We start from the raw sequence: 18721 nt of genomic DNA on the forward strand, positions 1-18721 counted from the left end.
GCAAATTTTCTAAATTTGCATGATTAATTGTAATCATAATAAAAATAGGTTGCTGCAAAGCACATGCAGTGCAAATCAGGCATAAAAATGAAAACTCACCTTTAGCTTTGCTTTTTGAAGTAGCCACTGGGACCAAGGAAAAGATTGCAAGAGGAGAAGAGAACAGACACAGGTTAGTCAGACGTTCTGATGAAAGTATAGAGAAAGTTTCACTAGTGGTATAGGACTAGTAAAAGTTGGTTCAAATACAGTATCTGTGTTATGTCACAATGTATATTTTCCAAGATATAATTTACCAAAATAAATGATGTCTATATTATGCATTCTACATTGATGCCAATGTTAGTTGAAATAGATGACTGGCAGCAGTAATTGCAATTAGCTATGCACCAAACTGCCATACAATTTGTAATTTAAATTATTTACCTTTTTTATTTTTTTAAAAATCAACATTTCAGTTTATCTATAATCTATAGATATATTTGCATTTATTTGCCACCCATTTCATTTGGATTAATGCGTAACAGGTAGATTACACATTAAAAGCATCAAAATCATAAAATATTTTATGGTAAGGTTTTGATCTTATATGGCAGAACATTTGGATATTTATATTGTTCCTTCTAAATATGCTCATAACACCTCATAGGTTTGTATAAATGTTTCATATATTGATAGGTCAGGAAAACAGAGTCACAAAGATGATAATAATAATGATGAAGCAATTATTTATTGCTGCAAGTTAATTGGATGATTTAAACAAAAAACCCCCTGAGATTAGCTCATAAAATACAATTGTGGTCCTTACTCACTTAAGAGGGAAAGAGGTTCCCATTATATTATTCTGAATTTCTTTAAAAAAGGCAAAATATAATACAGAAACTAAATTAATAAAAGAAAAAAATATCTACAATATCTATTTAATTCACTTCAGCATTTTAAAATAATAATGCTAGAATTATTTTCTATGAATAGTTAAAATATAGAAGAAAAGCCTTTATGAATTATAGGGCAAAGAATAATAATACTGAAACTGGGAGACTGAATTCTAATCCTGCCTTAGGCACAAAGCCAAATGAGGTAAAAACGGGGAAAAAACTCTTCTTTGATCACTGGTACCACTTTTAATACTAGTTTATTACTACCACTTTATTTAAAACTAGTAATATGAATAGTAGATCACTTTTACAATGTGCAAACAGAATCAAAGTAGAAAACCAACTCTGAAATTTTGAATTAACTATGATCCAGCAGAAATAAAGCACCTAATGATTTGTACATTTGTTGTTTAATTAGAAGTAAAATTGGAATTTGGAAACAATTTTAGATGTCTTGGGAAATGGTAAGATTTAAAAGCTTATTGTGCTGCAAAACCTTGAGAATCAGTTATAGATTGTTGTTGTTGTTGTTGTTATTATTATTATTATTATTATTATTATTATTTGGATTTCTATGCAACCCCTCTTCGAAGACTCGGAGCGGCTTACAACATAGATAGATAGATAGATAGATAGATAGATAGATAGATAGATAGATAGATAGATAGATAGATAGATAGATTATAATTCTTTGCTGACAGAAAACTCCTTTACTTTACTTCACATTAGAGTTACAATCTGCCCTTGGGCTATACTGTAGGTATCATAACTGAAAGCTCTATGAAAATAGATTGGCCCTTTGTATTTTTCATATTTCATACAAGATGCAACCAGTATAAGAGGACATCCTCTCATAAAACATTTAATGAATTCCCTAGGAAACATATTTTCTTGCCTAGAAATGATCACTTATGTTGTGTAAGTGCTCAAGAACAAAAGAGTAATAATGTACTATGCTGAACAAAATAACTCTTTTCTTATACTTGAAATGCTAAAATGATAGAAGAACTGCAGCAAAGGGATCAAACCAACAAGTTCAAACCTGTCTTTGAAACAAAATATATTATGGATCAACAATAAAGAAGAACATGAAGAAAAAAGTCTTGCCTGATATTAAGCAGACAATCAGGCCAGAGGGTTTTTATTATTATTATTATTATTATTATTATTATTATTATTATTATTATTATTATTATTATTATTATTAAATGTATTCTACAAACAAAACCACACATTTATGCAATGCACATAGTACAAAGTTGAAATAATGATCAAAAATTCAAAAGAGCCAAAAAAAAGTGCAATTTGCAAAGATTTCTGGAGGAAATAAGAATGTTGTGAACTGACGGCTTGCTGAGTTTTGTGTACACGTGCACTTTGTGTGCACTTTATTCACATCAAAATTTATTAGCACAAGTATGTATAGATTCTTAAACATTTATTTTAAACTCAACTTTCAAAACTCTACAGACAAATAAAAGAATTTTGGAATTGCCTCTAGTGTCTGTCATAGGGACAATGTTCACCTTCTCACACCAGCCACAAAATATTATCCAGGTGGCATCATAGGTGGGGTAGTGGAGGGTCTCCTAGATGCCTGGATGGTCCTAGTGACCCTGGAGATTAGATTATCCTCCCTCAGAATGCCCCACCCAAGTACCAGGTGGTCAGTTGGAACCCACTGAAGGTCCAGATGGACCAATGACCCTTGGCTGAGGGAGACACTGCTCTGAGGGAATCTCCAGGGTGGAGATAGTGAAAGCTAAATAGGTCTGCAAACCATGGTTTTCATGGCCAGTAAGGAGCTACATGAAGGACATCTGCCATCTCCATCACAATCTTCCATATGACCCAAATGCTGAGTGGGAGAGGGGAGAAGATCCTGGGGCGATGGGTATGGAGAGCATTGGTCCCTTCTGCTCCTGGCATCGCAACAGCAGTGAAAATTTAGTAAATACCTGAGGTGCTGAAGTCCAAACAGCATGCTATGTATTGATAATGGGCACCAGCCAATTGGAACTTGAAGTATTGTCTATGCAGCAGAAGTATTGGCACATATAAATATGCCTTGGTAAGGTCAATAGAAATGAGGAAGTCACTCTCGCTAACATCCTCTAGGATTGTGAGAAGTGAACCACCAATAAATGATACAGTGGTTGAGCCTTTTGAGATCAAGAATTGCTCTCCACCCCCCCCCCCTGAGGTTTTTGGGACCACAAACAGAATCAGGTGGCATAAATATTCAGCAAGTGCAGAATAGCTGTCTCCATGAGGACCTTTTTAGCCAGGTGCCTCTGATCCAAGTGTCTGAAGTGGACTCTTGCCTTGGTCTGCAAAATAGACCTCCAATCAGTTACAGTGGCCCCCAATCAGCTACAGGAATGCATTCACTTGGGGCATGAATGCCTTCCTCCCCCCTCAAAAAGTCCATTTAGACCTAAAAGGGGAAGCCCACTCTGGACAATCTTGGGATTGTCTCTGCTGCTATGCATGGAATCCCTGGGATCTGCAGAGCAATAAGATAGCTGGCAGAAATAGGATGAGGATCTATACTTGGCCCATTTAGCAATGGAAGACAGCACTTTCCTGAGGTCCTTAAACTTGGCCAGCAAGTGGTCCAGATTTTCCCCAAATAAATGATCTCCTGCAAGGGGGGTCATTGCCAAGCACCATTTATGGTGAGAATCCGCCTGCCAGTTCCTGAGCCAGAGCATGCATCATACTGCCACAATGGAACTGATTGATTCTGATGAATGGGCTGCATTAAGGGTTGCATGGGCTGCATTAAGGGATGAATGGGCTGCATTAAGGGTTGCATTCAATGACAAATGTGTGGTGGGGATGAATTTATTCACATCCTGATGCAATTGGATGTCTATGGTCAGAAACCTGTCCTGTAATTGGCAAAGCCAGATAGGTAGGTTTGGGTTAAAAAAATGGTGCAGATCATTGGAGTTCAAGGACTAGGTTGGATAACCCGACATGGTAGAGGAAGCATGCAGTGCTGCCACTGGGATGTTTATTGACAGAACCTGAAGGTCTTTGATCAGGTCTGGTGAAATATTATATAACTTTTTGTATGTAGATGAATGGTTTGAATCCACACCATGGGAGAACCATTGCCATTTGATATCAATAAACAGCTTTGGAAAAGCAATTACCTACCTCTTCCTACAAGGTGTGTTCCAGAAAGAGTGGATCAGTCAAGTCCTGATCCAACTGCTGTTCTGGGTCCAGAGCCAATGGTGCTAACTCTGTAGCAAAGTTTGCCTTATATAGTAAGTACTTTAAAAGATTGGTTTGAAAGAGTCCCATAAATTAAGGCTGATTGGGCCGCATACTTTCATCCTCTGAGAGGTCAAGGTCTGGTGGACCTTCATCCTCTGAGAGGTGAAACTGATCTTTTATGGAGGAGTGAGTGGACCCCTGCTCGAATGTGGTAGTCAGGTCTCCCTGTGGAATGGAGCCAGAGTAGCACCATGGATTGAAGAGACCATCAGGTCCAAAGAACTAGCCTGTCTGGATTTTTGCAGGCCAGCAGATATTCCCTGTCTTATTCCCTCAACAATGATGGCCTGCATGTTTTCTGGGATGATCGCAGTGGACTTCTTCAGTGGTCTGAGGCCGGCGGCCGTGGAGGTAAAGGTGGCCTCTGGCACCATCTTAGCTCTGCTTATGGAGGGCTGGGGAGCTTCTATTTCAGATTGTTGCTCAGGGACTGAACCCCACATTTAAGCTTTTGAGCTCTGAATGCAATATCAATTCTGGGGTTAGACGGTGGAAAGATCAGGGCACACCCTTCACTGGCAGCCTTATCACAGAGTTTGTTGAGTGCCTTATGGCAATACGTTTCCTCGTTGCTGGCAGCCTTTGAACCCCTAGAAGAAGAAACTCCTTTTCCAGAATGTTGGAAGTCCTTTTACATCCTTTTGCCTTTCTTGACCCCTGAATCAGGGGTATTCCTGGCTGAGGCTGGAGCCCTGTTGAGGGTTTGGTGTATGACCAAAGGCATCAGTTATGGAGAGATTGTCTCGGGGGGGGGGGGGGGACTCTGGGTAGAGGTGTAGGGAGGTGCTGTCTATGCCAAGGAAGTGATGCTGGTAATATCAGAGAGCATACTAGCTCCACAATCATGGTCTCAGTGAGGCCTTTGAGCAATCCAAGTCTCGGATGTTCCCTGGTGGGGGTTCCGTAGCTGTTAAAGCTGGGAGCGCAAGAGCTCCAATGCAGGCTGGGAAATGTGTCCAATGCCCCAGCAAGCCTAATTAATGCCTGTGGTTGCTGGGAAGTGGCTTAGGGGAAGTTCTAAGCTTCACAGTAGAAGGGGTACTTAAGAGTATCTTGCATCCATCTCAGTTCTGTCAGGAATGAGGTTCCAAATAAGGAGAGGAATTTCCCCCAGGAACAGTGAAGCCCTGGGCAATCATGAAGCAAAGCTCTCACTCTCTCTCTCTCTCCTTATATGCCGCCCTGAGTTTTCGGAGAGGGGCGGCGTATAAATCCAATAAATCTAATCCAATAAATCTAATCTAATCCTCCCCCTGCTGTGGTTGAATCGGCTCTGATTATAATAAACCGGTTGCAAAGTCGTGTTTGAGCTTCAGTCATCACAAAATGGCCACTGAAGCTGCCACTTTTTAAAATGCAAGGAACAGAGCTATTGCAGATTGGGATCTGGACCTTACCAGCTGTTAATTTGGACCAGAGCCCTCCCTTGCTGGCCAAATATCCCAAACAGCCCTCAGAAGAACTTCCAATCTACTAGTAAATCCTTGAGATATTAACTTAGTTAACCAGACTGCCTGAGAGATAAGAATGGAGATCAGAGCTGAGGATCTGGGGGAAAAGCTGTATCAGCAACTGTCACTGCAGACACACTCTACCAATAGTTTGGGAGTCAAGCAGGTATCACTCAATGGTTGGAGATGGGATAGGAATATAGCAACCAAGAATGCCTCAATCGTTGCATATGAAGAAATGTTTGGTACAAATATCCTAGCTAAATGATTTAGTCAAAAAAACTGACAAGGACAGCTACAGCAGCAGACCCTAACCAGCTTTGACAGACTCAGTCCAATCAGCTTAGTAGATAGAGTCAACCCATTCCTGGATGCTATATCCAGAACAAAACAATCCCCTTTCCTTCTTTGGCAAAATATATTTACTTCTGATTCAGGAATTGACTACAAAAATTTTGCTGTTGCCTAATCATAATAAGCATTTAATGCTTTACTGAGTTTGCAATGGTAAAATTTACTATTTTTCAAGAATCAATCTGTGTAGTAATTATTTTGCCTGCTTTCTATCATTCAGAAGATATAGGAGAAACAAATATAATCACATTATTACAGAAGAAATTTATAAAAGAAGAAAAATCAGCAGAATAACATAATACATTCTGTGTAGTTATAAGGTATTAAACATCCTTTATAATAGGTACAAGCCTTCCTCAGCCATGAATGATGGACATACAAAAAACATTTCCATTGGTTTCAGCTTTAAATTGATCACAAAAATTATTTGAATGGCATCATGTTTCCACCTCTTCACAGTGACTAGTGTTTAACACATACTTACTAAATTACTCATTTCAAGTTGTTTTTGGACTGCTTTTAAGTGTGGATGATTTCCTTTGAGATTTTCCCCCCAGATATTCTTTAGCCTGTTTGCTAGCTAATTAACATTTGTGCATTTTTAAATTCTTATTCAAAACCCCCCCAAAACTTTTCAATTTGTTTTCTAAATAATGGTACTTTTTTCTTAGATTAGTTGTATATTGCTTTGAAAGAATGGAGGTATAATGCACTGACTGTGCAATAAATGCTGAGAGTCCTCGATGCGTATGATCTCAGTGTAATATAGAGTTCAAAAGAAAAATATTTCACTCATGAGAAGTATTTAAGAAATATGAAATTCACAAGGTAAGGTGCAACTATTTAAAATTAAATAGGTTATTTATATTCTTAAATACAATAGAAGTAGTCACTAGGTAACTTAAACTCTTTACAATGTCTGAAACTTACTAGATAAATTTTATTTTTCTACTTTTATATAATGTTCACAATAGAGAACTGAATCAACTCTCAACACTGCACAACAGCAGCTATTCATTCGTTTAAGAGTACAGGGAAACTCTGAAGTCTTGCTTAAAATGCAGATGAATGAATTCGTGTTGACAGCTCTAACTTGTTTCTTGGCAACTCTGACAGGATGTGGCATTTCCCCAGTCTTCTAATCATGAAAACTACTTGAAGGAAACTAAACCATGCCAAAACAACAAATTCATTAAAAAAGAACATACAATAAAAATATTAATAAATATTATTTAACTTAGTTCAGTTTTGTTTCAGAGAGATCATTCTAAAGTACCGTTCAAACAGATCTATCTTGTGAGTTTGTGTGTATCTATCTCTGTGTATGCCTGTATGTGACTGAAGACAAGTGACACCTGTTTGCAACCATCTGCAGCTACGAACATATGCTCAGTGATATTTAACCAACTGCATAACTATTATTTTGGGGTAGGACTTTAAATTATACTAATATAATCATAGAATACATTTGTATTGAGCATATACATAAATATGGCATGAAATGCTTTATAGAGTTAAGAAAACGTAAAGGAAATGAGAACAATGAATGGATTAGGCTTTCCTTATAAAAATATGTGTAATATGACGTCTCTCTAGAAAAAACCTCAATACGTGGAACAAGTTTCATAAGGAGGTCCTGATTAAATAGTATGGCATATTACAATCATGCCAAGAATTGCACCTACATCCTTAAAATATTATTATCTACCGGTATATTTTCAAGTAGATTTCTAATAATATTTATTTATTTATTCAATTTTTATGCCACCCTTCTCCTTAGATTCAGGGCGGCTTACAACATGTTAGCAATAGTACTTTTTTAACAGAGCCAGCATATTGCCCCCACAATCCGGGTTCTCATTTTACCCACCTCGGAAGGATGGAAGACTGAATCAACCTTGAGCCGGTGATGAGATTTGAACTGCTGACCTACAGATCTACAGTCAGCTTCAGTGGCCTGCAGTACAGCACTCTACTTGCTGTGCCACCCCGGCTCATTCTAATATATTAAATAATTCATAAAATTTCATATTTATATTCTAAATATCCCATGAACCTCTCTTCAGCAAATATATTGTCAATTTTGCTATGTGTGGTATTTCCACTTTTCTCAAGCCATTATATTCACATTTAAAATTATTCAGAAATTGAAGTGTAATTTATTCCAGGTATGGTTAAGCTAAAAATAATTTATTTTTAAAATTACTCAAATTAAAAGATGAATAGGGGGAAAAAAACCAAGTTAAAATTTCACAAAACTCTATGGCAATGTTCTCAGTAGTAAAACTTTCTATGTCTTGAATAAAATAGCCCTAGTTACAATTTCATTAAACAAACCAACCAGGTGTTTAATTTAATATGTGGGCCAATATTATTAACCTCGATTTAGTATACTATGCAATTTTGTAACCTGATATCAAACATGCATTAAAGTTACAATCATTTATTCATTTATTTTTATTTAATTTGCTTCATGTTGCTCATTTCTGAAGTCTTTTGGCAGCTAATAAATAATATAAATAATGGCCTCAGAAACACCCAAATTTAATATGTTTGGATGGGCTGACGCACGTAGGGGAAGCTATATTCACATATAAATATTTGGAGCTGTGAGAACCAACAACTTGACTTACATCAAAAGGCAAAGATGTAATCAATGCACCTTTTGAACCAGTGAGATCACCCAAATAAATCAGGATTCCCCTATGACTGTTTGGGCAAATTTTTCAATGTTTTTCATGTTTTTTCAAGGGCAACACTATGTAGAATTTTTAACAGGACTTAAAATATAACACAATTAGGCTTTGAGTAATTGGAGTGGAGGCTGGGAGTCCAATAAAAAGCTGCACAAAAACTCTCCTAGCCCAAGCAACCATCTGTTCTTCAGAAGAACTCAAACAGCAAAAACTCCAATCTGTGGACCACATTTGAATGGGATAATGCAAACCAATACAAAATCATGTACAGACATCCCTGGTATCATTGGGATTTCTAACCCCAAATCACTCTTAATTTCTTGGAAAAATTCAACTGGATCAAGTAGGTCAGAAAATATTGTACAGACACAAATAATAATTTATTTAATTAGACAAAGTGCTTGTGAGAAAGAAATGATGTGGTTTGGCTTCATAGTCTCTAGATCTGAACATAATTGAATATCTGTGAGGACGCTACAAATATGCAGTGCATGCAATGGACTAAGAAAATTTCTGAGCTAAAAGACTTTTGCAAGGAAGAGCAGGAAGGATATAAAACTTAGAAAATTAAATTAAGAATACAGAACACTTAATTGGCTATATGAAACATTTGAAACTCTTATTTCTGCCAAATGAAGTGCCATCTGAAACAGTTTCCAAAATTTGCACCTGCAATATTCATTCTTTTGTTCCTTTGAATCTCTAAAAACTGGCACCTAGATAGTAAGGATGTATTTAATATGAAGAAAGACATTGTGCTTAAGTTTGTAAAATGTATAATCAGTGTCAGTTTTTGTTCATCTACACTAGCATAAAACTACATTTGACTACCCTATTTCAACCCACATTACTTCAGGATAAAAGTTGCTCTTTAGAACAATAGCAAAATAAATGTAGAAGTAATAATAATGGTAATAGCCAAAGAGTACATATAATATTAAGTTTTATATAATCCAAAAAGTAGTATTTTTAAAATGGATTTTAAATAGTCTAAAAACCTCATCTCACATATTATATAATTTCTTATTATCATTTTTATACATCTGTTTCTATTATAAAGTGGTTGCTATGAAACAGTGTTTCTACTACTGTCTAATTAATGGTTAGTACAGTAAAAGATGTCAAAGTATAGATTTAACCAGGAGTCTCCAACCTTGACAACTTTAAGACTTGTGGATGTCAACTTCCAGCTTTGCTGGCTAAGGAAGTCTGAGAGTTGAAGTCCACAAGTCTTAAAGTTGCCAAGGCTGGAGACCCCTGGATTAAACAATAATAGTATGCAATTAATGACAGCATTATCTCTTATTTTGCAAATCAAATGCACACAAATCAAACACATCTGAAAGACAATGGATTTACCCGGGTAGCAAAATAAACCAAAATAAACCAAAGTAATCTCTTAAAGAAGTGTAGGAATATGTGGTTTTCAGAAGAGAAAGTGAGAAGATGTTCAACTAAACTTTCCAAGAACTTAATCAGTATGGCTAAATTCAGAAGTTCAGAAACTTCTGCAGGGCCATAGGTACTAAATCACTACTTTCCCTTTAACAATAGTCTACAAATAAATGTGAGGTGCTTGGAGAGATGCAAAGAAAAAAATATACATCATCAGGATAAACCTATATTGTTCTACTTTAATTAATTTGTGAACTTTTGTACCTGATGTTAAACTAACAAGGATAATTTATTATTGCAAGATAGCTTTCATTTTGTTATAATACACTGTTATGCAAATATATAATGCAAACAAATAATGGAGGTGAAATTTATTTTCTGTGCCAGAGAAATTAAGACAAATTAAAAGCAAATGTGTGTACTATATAAGAATACAGTGGGGGATAACCAGTAGAATAGAAATATTACACATGGTTGAGAATGTGAATATTAATGAACTAAATCACTGGATAAGAGATGCATAACATATATAGCAGGAGACACTGATTAAGGCAGATGGAGAAAAGTGATTATCAACTTTAGACCCCTGGAGCAGCATAAATGAAATCACATCCTTGTGTTCTGGGATATGAAAGACACAACTGGATATAGATAAAGAGACACTTTAATTATCTAAAAAAACACTGGGACCTACCTATGATAATTCGGATGTGGAGGTATTAAAGAACACAGTATAAAAGTAATTCAGAAATGTTTCTTTAAAAACATCAACAGAAGGGTTTAATAGCATTCACAATGTATCAAAAATGAGTGAAGCCCTCAGACAGATCATTGAACAAATGTTTAGATTAAAAATAACAAATTATTATTATTATTATTATTATTATTATTAATAATAATATAATATAATAATAATAATAATATAATAATAATAATAATAATAATAATAATAATAATAATAATAATAATAATAATAATAATTATTATTATTATTATTATTATTATTATATTTGTATGCCGCCCCTCTCCGCAGACTCGGGGTGGCTTGCAGCAGTGACAAAAGCAATATACATTGACAAATCTAATAATTCAAAATCTAAAATAACACTTGTACATTTAAAAATCTAAAAGCAAAGAACCCCAATATCATGCACTAAAACTACATAGGCAGGGGGAGATATCTCAGTTCCCCCACGCTTGACAACAGAGATGGGTTTTAAGGAGTTTACGAAAGGCAAGGAGGGTAGAGGCAGTTCTAATCTGTGGAGGAAGCTGATTCTAGAGGGTCGGGGCCGCCACATAGAAGGCTCTTCCCCTGGGTCCCGCCAGACAACATTGTTTAGTCGACAGGACCCGGAAAAGACCAACTCTGTGGGACCTGACCGGTCGCTGGGATTCGTGTGGCAGAAGGCGATCTCACAGATATCCTGGTCCAGTGCCATGAAGGGCTTTATAGGTAATAACCAACACTTTGAATTGTGACCGGAAACTGATTGGCAACAAATGCAGACTGCGGAGTGTTGGAGTAACATGGGCATATTTGGAAAAGCCCATGATTGCTCTCGCAGCTGCATTCTGCACGATCTGAAGTTTCCGAACATTCTTCAAAAGTAGCCCCATGTATTATGCCTTTAATCGTGACATCCATGTTAACAGGTTCTAGTTTCCAAGAAAAATAGGTGGGTGTGGATTGTTGCAAGTACATTAGATCAGCGTTTCCCAACCGGTGTGCCGCGGCACACTAGTGTGCTGCGAGACACCGCCAGGTGTGCCGCGACAGCGACAGCTGGGCGGGGCGCTGCTGGTGCCTCCGACCTCCCGGCTCCTGCCCGATGCCGCGGTTTCTGGCGCTCTCCTGCTGCGCCCCAAAGAAGGAAGGCAGGAAGAAGGAGAGCTTCATTCTTCATGCCTTTTTCCCGCCTTCCCTGGCATCGGCGGCAAGTGTCCTTTGGGACCCGGCGGGAGGGCACTGGCAGCGGAAACAGGCTGCCGGCTGCAGCGGCCCCAGGCACCATTCCCTGTAGGCTGCGCACGCCAACGCACCCCAAAATGCCCCCCGCGCACCCTTTTCCAGGGGCGCGCAGGGAGCCGCGGCCACCCGCCCACCTGCCCGATTTCCCTCCGCGCGGCTGGGGATGCGGATCCACCGCCCTCACCAGTACGATCTCCCTCCACCCGGGTGGGGAGGTGGATTTGCCGCCCCCGCCAGCCCGATTTCCCTCCAGTGGCTGATCTCCCTCCGTGTGGGGGGGGGGCCATGAACCGACGACCGGGGGCTGTCCGTCCGTGTTGGGTGGTGCAGGGCAGGCACAGGCAGCCCCAGGGGAGAACAAGGGAGGGAGAGAAAGGAGAGAGAGAGAAAGGGAGGGAGAGAAAATTGAATGAAGGAGGGAGAGAAAGAAAGAGTAAGAAGTAGAAAGGATAGAGAAAAAGGAAGAGAAAGGGAGGGAGAGAAAGGAAAGAGGGAGGGAGGGGGGAGAGAAAGAAGATATGAAGGAGGGAGAAAAAGAAAGAGATAGAAAGGAAAAGAGGGAGAGAAAGGAATGAGAGAGAAAGGGAGGGAGAGAAAGGGAATGAAAGAGGGAGAAGGGGTGAGAGATAGAAAGGATAGACAGAAAGGGAGAGAAAGGAAAGAGAGAAAGAGAGGGAGAGGAAGGAAAGAGAGATGAGAGAGGAAGGAGGATACAGAAAGAGAGGAAGGAAGGAAGAGAGAAAGAAAGAGAGATGGAGAGAGAAAGAAAGGAAGAGAGAGAAAGAGGGAGGGAGAGAGAAATAGAGCGAAAGGGAGGAAGAGAGATTTTTTTTGTCCAAACTTTTTTTAGCGCACTCCCCCCCCCCAATGTTCCCCAGGATTTTGAAAATATGAAAAATGTGCCGCGGCTCCAAAAAGGTTGGGAAACACTGCATTAGATGACTAGAGAAGAAAAATGGTCATTGGAAAAATATATCAATGACAGTGAAGGAGTTGCACTGAAGCTAGTCTTCGGAGAGGGGCGGCATACAAATCTAAATAAACTAAACTAATATACCAGAAGGACAAAACTGGCATATAAGAAAATTAAATTAAATACTCAAATAAGGCATAGGAGGACAAAGTACTACACAGCAGACAAAGCAGATAATAACAAGACCTAGCAATGGCTAAGAGCAGGAAAATTGAAAATTGAAGACAGACTGAAGCACTAATTATACCTGCAACTCCCAAGACTTAAAAATAAATGCATACAAAGACAATTGAAATGATGGCAACAGGCAGCACATGCTGTTTCTGCAAGGAATATGAAGAAACAGTGAATCACCTAGTTAGTTACTGTTAAGAAAATTGCGCAGACTGACATGAAGATTGCAACAATGGCATGACAAAGTAACATCAACTGTTTGTTGGAAGATCTAAAAAAAGATATCATTTGCCTGCAAACAATAAATTACTTGGAACAGCTTTCATCCTGCGACAAAACTATTAACATTATCAAACAACGATATTTGCCTGTCACAGATCTTTCAAAAAGACTTGATAGGTGAATAAATATGCCAAATCCCGTCTAAGTATCTGATTAACTATGTGACAAACTATAATAGCAAATTCAATGTAAATAGCTGTCCACAAATCAACAGTTCAAATCAAGTCCCACTGATCATTCAAATATTCTTAATCAACTTGCAGAAGGCTAATAGAGAAGGTATTGGGCATACATCTAGGGGCACAACATTTCATGATATTTGGACTACAACAGTTGATGATTGCCTATAGTGTCCAGATATTGTTAGGATTTCCACACTATTTCCCACCTATCTTTGAATGGTCATGTAAAGTAATGTGGAATGTGGTATGTGGAAATTATCTTGGGACCAGACAAGAATTAGACAAATAAAAGTTGAGACCAGAGTACAAAAGTGGGCAAGAAAATATTTTAGAAAGAAACCTTTGTATTCTTAGACTTGCAATATTCTGTTAATGTAACATTTACTATAAAGATAGACAGTACGGATGGGTGTTCTTCTTGTCTAAGCTGACAAATAACATCCTCTTTATTGATATTTAAATGTGTTTGAATTTGTATTTTTTTCATTCAAAATAAGACATTTCTGAGAGATTTCAGTTATTTCTAGAACAACATCAAGAACCAGAAAGTTTCAAAAGGAAGTCACTGATATATTCATATTTATATTTATTTCCATAGCTAAATGCTCAGGGCAACTAACTACACTATAGTTTTGTTTTATTGTATAAAATAAAATCTTTTAAAACACAATTAAAATCTGGGAGGATGACTTTGGAATAAAGTAACTGTCGTAGAATTATGTTCTTTCACACACAATGGAATTCTTTCATTTATTTCTGCTCTGAGAATTTTTTATATCAATCCACTGAATAAATACACACACACACAATTTATATATTTATAATAAGTACACATACACACATACATTTATAGGGATTAAATATTATATTAATTCATCTGAAATTCATAGTAACAATTTAGATAAATACATTTAAGATCAAATTACTAAACTATACAATTTCCCTTTTTTTAAAAAACACATCTATATTATATTTAATTGATTTTGACTTGTTTATTGAAGACATAGTAAAAAAGCATGTAGCTGTGGCTTATATTAATAGAATATTAAGATTTTAATAAATCTAAATGCAAAATATGGAGATGCTTGTATAGTAGCTCTTTCGATAAATTATTTTACAATTGTAACATATTTTACCAGTTGTTTCTGCTGCTGTATGGAAGTAAAAACACAGACGCAAATCAGTTTCCATGACATTAAAAACAATGTACAATTTCAAACCTGAAGGTCAGCGATATCACTCTTATTTATTACCAAACCTGAACATGAGTGATCAGCATGTAAAAGGCTATAATCGTCAGCAGAGGTAAAAACAACTCATGAAATATTAGATATTGTACACACCAGTAAATGACAGTTTGCTGTAAGAAATAATATAGCTTGCCTATTTGTAACAAATAGATTGACACAAAGCTATAAGAAAATAATACAAATCCTTGACTTGTCCATATTGAATATAGTACAAAAGCACATGTGTTGCTGGAATGCAAAATAGAATTGCAATGAATTGTACATTAAATACTTTTTTCCCTTAAATATACATTTTGTTGCCTTTATTTTTATTTATTTTTGAAATTACTTGCTCAGGCCCTAGGCAGTTGATTGGCCATTCCTGAGCCCAACACTCTGCCTAGCAACAGCAGTGGCCATTTTGGCTGTGAGCAAATTCCAGTCCTTGCTACATTGCACTGTGCTTTGCCTCAGTCACCATTTTGTGTGAGGGCACTTGCCCCTAAGTGGCCTCTATTACACAACTTCATTCTGGCGGCTATTTTAGTGCCTGTTTTTTCTCCTGTTCTTCACAGCCATTCATTAAGAAAGGCTTGTCCTCTCAACATTCGCAATGGCAGGGAAACAGGAGCAGAACCACCGTAAAACAGTGCCCCCATTTCTAACCCTCAAGATGCTGAAGAAAAATACTATGCTCAATGGTATTGAAGGCCCCTGAGAGGTCAAGAACTACAAGGATAGAGAAATAACTCCTATTCCGGGCCCACCAGAGATAATCCTTCCGTGTGACCAAAGCAGTTTCCATGCCGTGACCGGTCCTGAAACCAGACAGAAAAGGGTCAGGATAATCAGCTTTATCCAAAGACCACTGGACTCAGAGCGTGACTATCTTCTCTACAACCTTACCCAGAAGAAGGGTAGGTTGAAGACTGGCCTAAAATTTTTCAATTCTGCTGGATCCAGGGATGGTTTCTTGAGGAGGAGTCATACAACTGCCTCTTTCAGCAGCTGCAGAAAAGACCCCTCGCTCAAGGAAGCATCAGTCAATGCCTGGATCCAGCCATTCCAGAAACCTACAGTGGTTTTTATTCCTGTTTCAGAAAGCTGGACACACCACGTCTTCAGCCAAGGTATCACTTCTGACAGAGGTTCGCTAGTCCTTTGGGTGGTGCGTCTCCCCCACTATCTGTCAAGGCATCTACTTCAGAGAGCCCACCAGAATTGTCGTCACCACCGACACCAGTCTCCAAGGGTGGGGTGCACATTGTCAGAATTGTTTTAGTTATATCTTGACTGGAGTGGAAGATCACAAACATCAGGTCTGTTTCTCAGTCCTTACATAAAAGGGGTACACTGGTGCAGGCAGAGATAAAAATTATAACAGACTCAGTCCTCATTGGCTGGTTGGACAGTGTCATCCCATACTTGGATGTTGACTCCACCCTAGCAGAAAGAACATATCAGGTGGGAACCAATTAGCCTTTTCAATACTTCCCTGATCGTTCTTGTTTCTGGGTGATATTTCTTTGGTCTTCTTGTTCTCTAGCTTCAGCTTAACTTTTACCTTTTTTTACCTTGTTTGTGTCTGATTTCAGCCTGCTGCTCTTATTTTTTAGCCTGATCTTCAAATTTGGTAGATTTAAAAAAAAAAAACATTTTCCCCTTCTTTGTTGATTTTGCTTGTTTGTTTCTTGTAGTGAACTGGTGCTTATATTTGGGGTTACATTGTTGGCATCTTTTATTGCGTCTGCCAGCTCTTTATTTGGAACTAGCTTCAATACAGGCAATTTTATTCTGCTGTTTTTGTACAATTCTAGATGCTAAATTATTCTTTGTTTAAATTCAACTTCTTCAAGAGGTTTTGTTTTTTCTTGAGGAAGAGGCAAAGAAGTGGTGCCTGGCTTCTTCTACAGCCAACTTCTCCTGGTTGACCCTACAGTCTGAGTTACTACTTGATTTCTTTTCTCAGAGGAAACCTTTGCATTTATTCCAGTTCTGCTTCTATTATTACTTTATATCATATTATGAATCAATATTAATCTACTAGCTTCTGTTTTCTTATTTCTGATCCTGGATGTTGTACTTTCCAGAACTGATGCATTTGTTTCAAATTCTTCTTACTGGATTTGATTTGTATCAGCAGATTATTATTTCATTTTCTATTTGTATATTTGCAATGGATAAACACTATTTTTTCTAATAATTCAGCAGCAACTTTCCCTGGATGCTCAGCCAATAGTCCTGAGACCTATGGCCCATTTTTCACTAGATGTCCAGAAACTTCAACCTGTGCAATGAATGACCAAGCTAGTATGGCTTTCTGCAAATTACATCTCACCATATTTTGTTATGGGAGAGACATCCTTTGTCTGACTCCTCTGATGAAATTTGTCCAGTATGGTTGAAACTCTGGCATAGCTCTTATCTTCCTCAGAGTTCAAAAGTCCCAAAAGCACATCAAGGCAGTGCCTCACAGGAGGATTAGTAGTAGTAGTAACAATAGTTGTAAATCATCAGAACCCATATTGAAGATAGGAAGCAATAGTACTTCGGTAACTAAAGAATCATGATCAACCAAATACTTTATTTATAGTCAGAGATCAAGTATACAAGATATTTATTAAGTAAGCAAAATTAAAAATAACCTACACACAATTTATTATTCTTAGAAATAACTCAAAGCAATGAACATATCCCACATACATTTTACCTTCCACAACAACAACCCTGTCAGGTGGGTTGTGCTGAGTAAGAGTAACTAGCCCACAGTCACCCAGATGGCCTTCATGGCTAAGGAGGGGGTTGAAGCTGACCAAATATTTGTTAGTTGAAAAATCTGTTCATGATCTGACAACAAATGTACAGTGATCCCCCGCTCGTTGCGAGGGTTCCGTTCCAGGACCCCCCGCAACGAGCGGGTTTTCGCGAAGTAGCGCTGCGGAAGTAAAAACACCATCTGCGCATGTGCAGATGGTGTTTTAAACTTCCGCAGCGCTAGCGAGGAGCCGAAGATTGGGGGGCGGCGCGGCTCTTTTAAAACATCGCCGCCGACATGGAGGGCTCGCTAGCACCCCCCCGAACCCCCAACCCGGGTTTGGGGGGGTGCTAGCAAGCCCCCCATGTCGGCGGCGATGTTTTAAAAGAGCCGCGCCGCCCCCAATCTTCAGCTCCTCAGCGGCGAGCGAGCGAGCGAAGCCAAGCCGGCAGCAATGTCGCCGCCGCTGCAGCCAACGCGCGCTACGATCTTCCGGGCCAGCCAGGCTCAGTCACGGAAGGCAGCCGCTTGGCCCGGGATGCTGGGCCGAGAGGAGCCGGGCTTGATCCGCTGAGCCTGGCTGGCCCGGAAGATCGTAGCGCGCGTTGGCTGCAGCGGCGGCGACATTGCTGCCAGCTTGGCTTCGTTCGCTCGCTCGCCGCGCCGCCCCCCAATCTTTGGCTCCTCAGCGGCGAGCGAGCGAAGCCAAGCCGGCAGCAATGTCACCGCCGCTGCAGCCAACGCGCACTACGATCTTCCGGGCCAGCCAGGCTCAGCGGATCAAGCCCAGCTCCTCTCGGCCCAGCATCCCGGGCCAAGCGGCTGCCTTCCGTGACTGAGCCTGGCTGGCCCGGAAGATCATAGTGCGCGTTGGCTGCAGCGGCGGCGACATTGCTGCCGGCTTGGCTTCGCTCGCCGCTGCAGCCAACGCGCGCTACGATCTTCCGGGCCAGCCAGGCTCAGTCACGGAAGGCAGCTGCTTGGCCCGGGATGCTGGGCCGAAAGGAGCCGGGCTTGAAGATCGCAGTGCGCGTTGGCTGCGGTGGCGAGGGCTTGCGATGGAGGGTGGAGGAAGCGGCCATGGGAGGGCGA

The 18721-nt window shown here is 39.3% G+C and overlaps 1 protein-coding gene across 5 annotated transcripts in view; it reads right to left on the minus strand.

Annotated features, from left to right (window-relative positions):
* CADM2 (cell adhesion molecule 2) overlaps positions 1-18721 on the minus strand; it is a 406671-nt gene that overhangs the window by 236036 nt on the left and 151914 nt on the right. For 3 of the 5 annotated variants that reach the window (XM_070750255.1, XM_070750253.1, XM_070750249.1), the window contains exon 2: positions 100-126. The exons of the other annotated variants lie outside the window; for them this stretch is intronic. In XM_070750255.1, coding sequence (XP_070606356.1) covers positions 100-126 — 27 coding nt within the window. The remainder of the gene's footprint in view (positions 1-99; positions 127-18721) is intronic. 5 annotated transcript variants of the gene reach the window in all.

This window comes from Erythrolamprus reginae, chromosome 4, assembly GCF_031021105.1.
Source record: "Erythrolamprus reginae isolate rEryReg1 chromosome 4, rEryReg1.hap1, whole genome shotgun sequence".
NCBI classification, from domain to species: Eukaryota; Metazoa; Chordata; class Lepidosauria; order Squamata; family Dipsadidae; genus Erythrolamprus; species Erythrolamprus reginae.